This window comes from Squalius cephalus, assembly GCF_949319135.1.
Source record: "Squalius cephalus genome assembly, chromosome: 10".
NCBI classification, from domain to species: domain Eukaryota; kingdom Metazoa; phylum Chordata; class Actinopteri; order Cypriniformes; family Leuciscidae; genus Squalius; species Squalius cephalus.
In genome coordinates, this window is record NC_137131.1 from 2,121,175 (window position 1) to 2,130,965 (window position 9,791).

The following is a 9,791-nucleotide window of genomic DNA, read 5'->3' on the forward strand; positions in this document are numbered from 1 at the left end:
TTTCTGAGCCTAAACATTTGAACACTAGTGTTATTTTGTCAATAATTGCACAATTTATTATGCATTTCAGCAGAATCCTTTAGATCAAAACATTTTTAAAAGAATGTGAAACCCATAATTTCTGGTATTCTGGATCATCATAACAGAGAAAATGGTTGCTATATTCTCAAGGGCAACTAATCCTTTCATCCGTCAAAGTCTCTCAAGTGTTTTCACCACTCTCCTTCCTCCACTGGCTCTTCAGGCCCAAACATATCACATCGTGAAGGCTTGAGACTCATCTGAGAAGATTTCTGATCAGTTTGCCTTTGAGGATTATGTAGGTGTCGACAGTACAATCATCCGGTGGCTAAACACGGCTCATTCACACCTGGACGGGGTCGGCACCCTGTTATAGTCTTCATTTGACTCCTCGAGTGCTTTTAACACCATCTGGCCTTCACTACTGATGGGCAAAAGTTACTGTCAGTTCAAGTCCAAGCCCACAAGAGTCTATTTACGATCCTCAGTCTTCGCTTATACCTCCCGGTCTCTGATTATTGGGTGATTATAGGGTGTATGAGTGAACATAAAGAGGCTGCGTACTGTACATGTGTCTGATATATTTCCACAACACAGATCCATGTGTTTTTACAGAATAAAAGGTTCTGGGCCAGAGAAACTCGCTCTGCCCTTGAGCCTGAATCATTTCTTGTTGCTACTTTACATTTATCTCAGCTGTCCATTTAAAAAAAAAAAAAAGATCATATGTGTGTAAGAATTGAGAAATTAGGAGATGCTGGACAGTCTGGTTGAAGAGCGACCAGACCCTGAGAGAACACTCTGGAAATGAACATTTGAACGAGCCCTCATGCACTATCGAGACGAAAGTCTCACCTCCGAGTCATCCTAATCTACATCTCTCACCCCCTCTCTCTCATGCTCAGATCATCTGAATTCACCCAAGAAAATGTATAGTTTAATGTGAATGATTAACATTGAGTATTATACATATTTAGTATTATTTGAAATGTCTCAGTGCGACTGGTACAAATGTCTCATTTCCAAATAAGTAAAACAAAAGGTAATAAGGTTTTTAAGAGTTTAGGGATAACTGACACACAAAGGAAGGTGGTTTCTAGACAAATGGTCTCCCACCCCCCCAAAAGGTATAACTTCTGATTGCAAATTTCCATTGTTAAAAGATGTTTCCAAGTGAAAGTGGTCTGACTATACAGGTGCTGGTCATAAAATTAGAATATCATCAAAAAGTTGATTTATTTCAAGAATTCAACTTAACAGGTGAAGCTAATATATTATATAGACTCATTACATGCAAAGTGAGATATTTCAAGCCTTTATTTGTTATAATTTTGATGATTATGGCTTACAGGTTATGAAACCCACGAAATCAAAATCTCAGAAAATTAGAATATTACATGAAATCACACAGTAATTACACAGTGATACCATGGTCATTGAACCAGGTTTTGGTTCTTTTGGCAGTGTGGGCCGGTGCAAATCCTGCTGGAGAATGAAGGAAGCATGAAGTGCTCTGGAAATGTCCTGGTCGACGCCTGCGTTGACTCTGGATTTAATAAAGCACAGTGGACCAAAGTCCTCTTTTCTGATGAGAGCAAATTTTGCATCTCATTTGGAAACCAAGGTCCCAGAGTCTGGAGGAAGAATGGAGAGGCACACAATCCAAGAGGCTTGAAGTCCAGTGTGAAGTTTCCACAGTCTGTGTTGGTTTGGGGAGCCATGTCATCGGCTGGTGTTGGTCCACTGTGCTGTCCACTCAACGCAGCCGTCTACCAGGACATTTCCAGAGCACTTCATGCTTCCTTCAGCAGACAAGCTTTATGGAGATGCTGACTTCATTTTCCAGCAGGATTTGCACCTGCCCACACTGCCAAAATAACCAAAACCTGGTTCAATGACCATGGTATCACTGTGTAATTACTGTGTGATTTCATGTAATATTCTAATTTTCTGAGATTTTGATTTCGTGGGTTTCGTAAGCTGTAAGCCATAATCATCAAATTTATAACAAATAAAAGCTTGAAATATCTCACTTTGCATGTAATGAGTCTATATAATATATTAGTTTCACCTGTTAAGTTGAATTCTTGAAATAAATCAACTTTTTGATGATATTCTAATTTTATGACCAGCACCTGTATAATGAAATGCAGCAGGGAATTCGAGGCCTTTCTGTACCTCAGATAGAGAGTGAGACCTCTCAGCCTCATGTATTTCTTAATGTTGGGTTTGCATCTTCTCTCTATTCCAGAGCATTTGATGTTTTGTATCGATTATCTTTGAATTGATTATGAAATTGGCATGATACATTGACCTGACATAATAAATTGTCACATTTGATTATTCTAACTGACTTTGACATTATTTTCATTAAAGAGTTAAAAGGAATAATCAAACATTCGCTCACAATTAATGATCCACAGATATTATTCAAACCTATTCATTTATGGAGTCAGATGAAATAACGAGAGAATACATATCAATCAAAAAATACTTTGCATCGAGAAAATGACAGTAACACGTAAAGACCTTCCGCGCTGGTCGGATGCCGGTTTTGGGCCGATCGAGCGCGAGCTTACATGTGACACTCTTGACATATATGGATCCATAAAGAGCCTTTAACATCCATGGATCTTTTCCAAACACAAAATATTCTTTATAGTGGAAAAAGGTTCTTCAGATTATTAAATAAATTCTTTTCAGAACTGAAAGGTTCTTCTTTGGGCAACTAAAATGATTCTTCTATGGCATCTACCATTAAGTTGTACAACAACACAGCTTAATATGAATAATATCTAAGCCAGACTGTTTGTTTTCAAATACAGATTTTAAAGAAAAAATTGCAAACCTTTTCAGCAAGTATAGTTTATATACATCTGACTTTATTATAAACTGATAATATTCCTCATTCTTTTTTCCTCATTAGCAGGTTTTTATGCTTTTTTTTTATTTAATAGCTTATTTTTACAAAGTCATTCCTCTGCTATTTACTTCTTTTATGTAGCTCTGGTCTATAAGTGCCACTGTGAGAGCTGAATTTCTCCTCTGGGATCGTCAGGTGGCTAATTTATTCTATCTTATAAAACACAGCTGTAAGTGTTCAAAATACGCAGCAAAACAACGGAGAATTAAGAGTGTCACCTTCAGACAAACTACTCAGTTATTTTATGTCTAGGCCTCAGTATTGACAACATTTATACAAGCAGTTTCTGTGCAAGTGGATGTATTTTAGATCTTTAGATACTCTTTTTTTAATTTAAAGGAAAAGTTACGTGAAAATAAAAGAAGCTTTGAAATTCAAGTTCATGTACAGACAAAAAAAGTGCTTTTTTGCTCTAAACTGTTTACAATGAACTGTTGGAAAAGTATGGAAGCTTTTTTTCCGCCACTGAATAAAAAATAAAACAGGTAATTGTGACTTTTTATCTCACAATTTTGACATTTTTCCTCGCAATTGTGAGTTTACATCTTGCAATTCTGCCTTGTTTCCTCAGAATTGCATATAAACTCGTAATTGTGAGTTATAGGTTAAGTATTGCAAATAATAGTCTCAATTGCGTTGTTATAAAGTCAGAATTGTGAGATAAAAAGTCGCAGTTACTTTTTTAATTTTTTAAGTCTGTGGCAGAAACAAGCATCCATAGAAAAGAGCTACATGATGATCCTAATTTTCTTTTTCTTTGGTGAAAATAATAAAATAAAGTGATCACTACTGGATAACATTTCTGAAGCAAAAGTGCATTTTCACAATCTTATTAAAATACAAACAACTTTAAAACACAGCTGACTGGCTTGCACAATTAAAATGTCATTCAGACAAACGGAATGAACTAAAGCCAATAGTAGGATTTGCATTTGGCTGAGAGCCACGCATTCAAACCAGCGCTGACTAATCTCTCCAGAGCAGATTAATCTAAGCAAAACGACACCCAGATGGAGATTAAAAGGTGAAATATACTCGCTTTATGAAGAGCAGGCTGCATGTCTGTTGATTCTTCAGCTTTAAATTACACAATAAGGTTTGTAAAAGCCAGATGTGCAACAGTGCATTGCCAAAAGATAAGTGCAGGATAATGCATCATTAACAATGTCCTTTAAAGGTCATCTGAGCTTCATGCCGAGAGATCGTTTCCAATGGCTCTCTGGCAGGTGTTGAGTCAGTGGGGAGACACGAGTCCTACCGACTCCATTCACTAGAAAGAGAACAAACGACTCACAAAGCACAATATCAGTTGAGTCACGCTTTATAAATAGGCCTGACAGCATCTTAGTTAATCCAAATCTCTTTTTCCTTCAGAAGCCACGGTTCAGGATCAGCACACAAGAGCTTCAAACGCGGGCCGAGGGAATTATAAGGAGCTGTTCGCTCTTCTCCTGAAGATGCAGATTCGGGAAAGATGATTAGAAATGATCGCCTCGGGGAGCGAATGAATACCTCCCACAAACACAACCTCTGCCCGTCGTGTTGCGGGAAGAGATATTTAAACACGAGTCGCACTGTCTGTTTTAATGACAAAAGCAACTATTAATCTAATTTAATGTTTGCATTAGTACCTCATTTATTTCAGCATGGGTCAGTGTCAGTGATCATTAGAGGAGATATTTTTCTGTTATTAATTTCAATTTGACTGTGTTTAATAAGTCAAGCATCACTTTTACTACTCCTATAAAAACAGTCTAGAATTGTTTTTTTGGCACCAAAATCTCTTCATAAAATGTAAAACTCAATTTTGGTGATGTTGTACGGATTTGAGAAGGCTCATATTTAATTTCATGCATAATTCCACATCCTGAAGATAGATGTTTCAACATGATCTGAAATGCAAGGCAAAAGACAGCAACATTAGCAATCGTCTCTTCAATTAAACGTCGAAACGGAATGTAAATTTGACTGAATCACATGCTGAGAAGAGATTAAATCCTTCAACATTAATCATGACGTACATCAGAACTGTCAGAAAACGTCTCTGTTATTTCTGTGATGATCAAAGACCAACAAGATCCCATTTTGACTTTTTTTGTATATCTCCCAATGGCACACACCGAGCTCTTAATTAAGAGTGCTTGAGCTGGAGCTGCATGTAAAGTCAACATGAAGTGTCTGCAACCCATAATGTGACGTGAAAAATATAGGACAGGACTTGATTTAATCCTCCTGGAATTGATTGGATCAAGAAAAGTGGGGATTTTATACTGAATGCGGTTTGCAATGGAAGATCAATTTTACCTTGCAGAGCATCTCCTATATCATCCCAATGGTGATGCTTCTTTTCCAAATAAATTATTATATGATATTTATGGAAGCTTGTTTCCGCCACAGAGTGAAAAATAAAAAAGGTAATTGCGACTTTTTAATCTCACAATTCTGACTTTTTTTCTCACAATTGCAAGTTTACATTTCACAATTCTGAGAATTTTATCTCAGAATTACGTGATATAAAGTCACAATTGCAGGTTATAAAGTCAGAATTGCGTGATATAAAGTCACAATTGTGTGTTATTAAGTCAAAATTGCGTGATATAAAGTCGCAATTGTGTTATTAAGTCAAAATTGCGTGATATAAAGTCGCAATTGTGTGTTATTAAGTCAAAATTGCGTGATATAAAGTCGCAATTGTGTTATTAAGTCAAAATTGCGTGATATAAAGTCGCAATTGTGTTATTAAGTCAAAATTGCGTGATATAAAGTCGCAATTGCGTGTTATAAAGTCGGAATTATGAGATATAAACTCGCAATTGGGAGAAATATACTTGAAATTCTGACTTTTTTCTCAGAATTGCATGTTTATATCTCACAATTCTGACTTTATAATACGCAATTGGGAGATATAAAGTCAGAATTGCATGATATAAAGTCGCAATTGCGTGTTATAAAGTCAGAATTGTGAGATATAAACTATTCTGAGGTAAAAAAAAAAGTGTATTTTTTTCCTTAGAATTGGACTTTCTATCTCACACTTGTGAGTTTATATCTCACAATTCTGAGAAAAGATGTTATAAAGTCAGAATTGCGTGATATAAAGTCACAATTGTGAGAAAAAAAGTCAGAATTTCACACAATTGCGACTTTATTTCACGCAATTCTGACTTTATATCTTGCAATTCTGAGAAATATAGTCAGAATTGCGAGATGTAAACTCACAATTGTGAGATCAAAAGTCGCAATTATCTTTTAAAATGTTTTATTCTGTGGAGGAAACAAGCTTCCATAGATATCATTGTCTATATTATTATTAATCTATATTATTTCCGTTAACTATTGTCAAAGGTTTTAGAAACCCTGCATCAACTAACAACAGCCTAAAACAATTAATAGGTTAACATTCACCAAATGTGACGTCAAACAAAAAGAGGCAGAGCAAATTGAAGTGCGTTTTAGAATATTACTAAGTACGTGAGTAATAGAGCTGTTTGTGAAGATCAAAGTGCACGACAAATAAAGTTGTCTCCTAAAATAAAGAATCAATTCTGAACTGTTGAAACGAGTCGTCAGCATTTCCAGTCTCACTTCCGTAACACACCAGGTTTGTAACGAATTTGCATAATGCCAGTCTATGGATTTCATTGGCTGCCCTACTTTGCCCCGCCCTCAAACACTGTAGTTGTAGCTGAGACTGGAAGAATTTGGTTTGTGTTGTCGAGAAGATGCCGTTTTCTGTGCTGGGAATGAAAAGAATGAGGAATTGATACGGTAAAACCAATGCCATTGTTTCCGACTCACATTGTAAGCGGTAGACCAATCACAACAGACTAGGCCATCTGACCAATCAGAGCAGAGCAGGCTCTCGGAAAGAAGGGGTTTCGAGAGACTGAATCTTCGAACGAACCGTTTCAGACTCTTTGAGAAATGAGATGATGTGCAGTGGGTTTTATGAGGAAGAGAGTGCTTTTTGACCTTTAATGCATGGAAATCTATTGTAGGAAATAACATTAGCAACTTTTAAAATAGCATTATTCTTTTAGATTAAAGATTGCACTAATGAATCAAGCAAAATAAGACCAGGAACATGTGCTAAATTCAGGTTGAATTTAAAGACATAGAAAAGACCACACAAACACACACTTCACCTCTGCTGTCAGACCCCCTCTATGACAGCTTACTTAACCCTGCTGAGAGAACATCTGCAACTTTTTATCTGTCACTAACAGCCCTAAACCAATGTGTGCTCCTGAATATACCGTCACATTGACTCTACATTAAACATCCACAATACAATACACATTAAAGACAGATGAAATACATGAGGATTATTTATAAGAATCAATGCAATGCAATATTGACGATACCCTTGATTATATTTTAACCACAAACAGATTTCTAAACTAAAAAAAATCTATTTGATTATGATTACAAATTCTGATCAAAATCCAGGTTTGTGCTTAAAATATATATGGGCACAAAAAGCAAACATGCAAACAATCTAGCTGTCCATTTTAAGAGAATATATCACATTGCATAAAAGAAGGAAATAGCGACAATCAATTCCCTCAAATATGATTTACCAGCGGCTGCTGCAGTTGTTTTAATTGTAAGGCATAAATGCATAAAAGCATCATAATCATTAAGCATAAATGACAATTACGGGGAGTCACAAAGAATAAATTAATTAATAAATTAAATCAGATGACATGTTATGTTCATTTGTAGCCACATGCTATGTTACATATGTATTAGGCCTATTTAAATATGCAAATGAGCTATATATACAGTAATACATCTAATGTACAAGGGAAGAGTGAAAATAAGACATCACTATTTAAGTGGATTATTATTTTTGTTAATGATTGCGCTTCACAATAAGCACATATGCTTATGCATCCACTGCATTATTCACTCCCTAAACTGCCTAACAATCAATGCTTTATAGCATAACCTATTTCAAGAAGACTATACATTTTTACATGTGCATCACCAATCAACCTTCTCTCTCTCTCTCTCTTTCTCTGTGTGCTAGAAGTGACACAATGACTTGTGTTCTTGGGTTCAAGGTGAATGTTTGCATGGTGACCTATCGGTGGGCTCATTGACCGAATGTTTGGCTACTTACATCGTGAAAGATGGACAGTCCGTGGACCGAATCCTGCATCTGATGCTGCTGCAGTTTGGAGCGGAGATGCTCGCGCTTCGCAGACTGGAGACACATCGTGATCATTTCAGTGCACGCCAACATCTTTAAACGAGCTGAGCAAGAATTTAGAAAGCAAATATTCACTTAATGACACCGATAAATATGCAGATCCCCGAGTAAATGAGATCGGAACTGGTGTGTGAGTAATCTTCTGGACGAATGCTGCTGCTGATGCTGAGGATGGAATACTAGTGAACGCCAAAGAATCGTTTGAATGATCGAATCTGTTCGTTTGAATGATTCGAACGAATCGATTCGAAAAGCGCTTGTGAATAACTGGTCTGCAAGGGAAAATTGGCTATGTTTTTATTTTATTTTTATGTTATGTAAATTACATAAAGCAAGAATTTCACATCTATTCTGTACCTGTCATTTGGATTTCGGATCATTTTGCTTAAAGTCTTTCATAACAGTGGGAAGAAAACAGACTTAAATAGACATTTAAATGTTCATTTTATTACACTTTATCTATTTGCATCTGTAGACATTATGTTGAATATTAATGCTTTTTGTGTCTGTTTGTTAATGGGGGATTTGTGGACACATCAATGTTTTTGGATGTGTGGGGTAAAAGTTATAGTTTTTATTTAGAAGTAAAAATATCAGATTAGACCCTTGGGGTAAGATTGGCCACCCATATTTTGCACAGAAGGCAAGTTGTTACTAGTGGTATTATTTTGAAATTTAATATAATTAATGGGGTTATTATTCAGTATTTTCATGAATAAGATGCACATTTCAGACATCTTTGCTATAAGCTAGTCGAGTGAAACCATTAAATGTGCATTCTTGCTATTATGACATATCTTCGATTAAAAGGGCAATTAAATAAGTAAATATTCATGTCTGTATAATTTTAACTTTCTGATGAATCTCTTTTACTGCGATTCTGCTTTGTCTGTCATCGGTTATTCAATTAAATTAACACTAAAGTGTCAAAATAAAATGTTAAATACAACAGTTTCTTTAGTATTTTACATTACTGACACTTATTTAAATATTTAATATTAATAAGAATGATATCAAAAGTAATTTATAGCCTACATTCTGTAAAAGTTTATCCAATAGGGGCATCTTACCCCTCTTTTAATATTTGACATTTTGTACTACAGTAAATTAGCAAATGTTTCTATTTATTTCCTAATAACACATTGGCTGATGCATTATCATCCGGCACATGCATTTATCAGCACTTAGACTATTAAATATATATATATATATTTACAAATTCTAAAAACATGGTGGATCCCCTTATGGGAACATGACTGGTAGACAAAACAAGAAGAAAATAATCCATGAACAATTTTCATTGCAACGAACCGTTCGAACGAACCGATTCAGAGGAAGTTCTTCGCGCTCTGTTTCTCCACCTCCTCGGATGCTGATTGGTCCAGCAGTAGTTCATTGGACATCACTGCTTTGACTCACTTTTGACTCAAATCTATTTATATTATTTATATCTATCATATTATATTATATTAAAAAAAAAAAAATGAACAAACTAATAAATAAAATGTCTTTAATGTCATTTTAAATCACCACATATGTAAAGGGCCATAATTAATTTGGACTTGTCCTGGCAAACAGCGCCATCTCGTGAAAGTACAGCCATTGAATCATATTAATAAATCCATTACCTGC

General features: G+C 35.5%; 1 protein-coding gene across 1 annotated transcript in view; it reads right to left on the bottom strand.

Annotated features, from left to right (window-relative positions):
* Positions 1-8,314, bottom strand: part of necab3 (N-terminal EF-hand calcium binding protein 3) — a 52,783-nt gene extending 44,469 nt beyond the window's left edge. The window contains exon 1 of the mRNA XM_079882776.1: positions 8,070-8,314. Within this exon, the coding sequence (XP_079738902.1) occupies positions 8,070-8,192 (123 nt within the window). The 5' untranslated portion in view covers positions 8,193-8,314. The remainder of the gene's footprint in view (positions 1-8,069) is intronic.
* Positions 8,315-9,791: the final 1,477 nt, after the last annotated feature.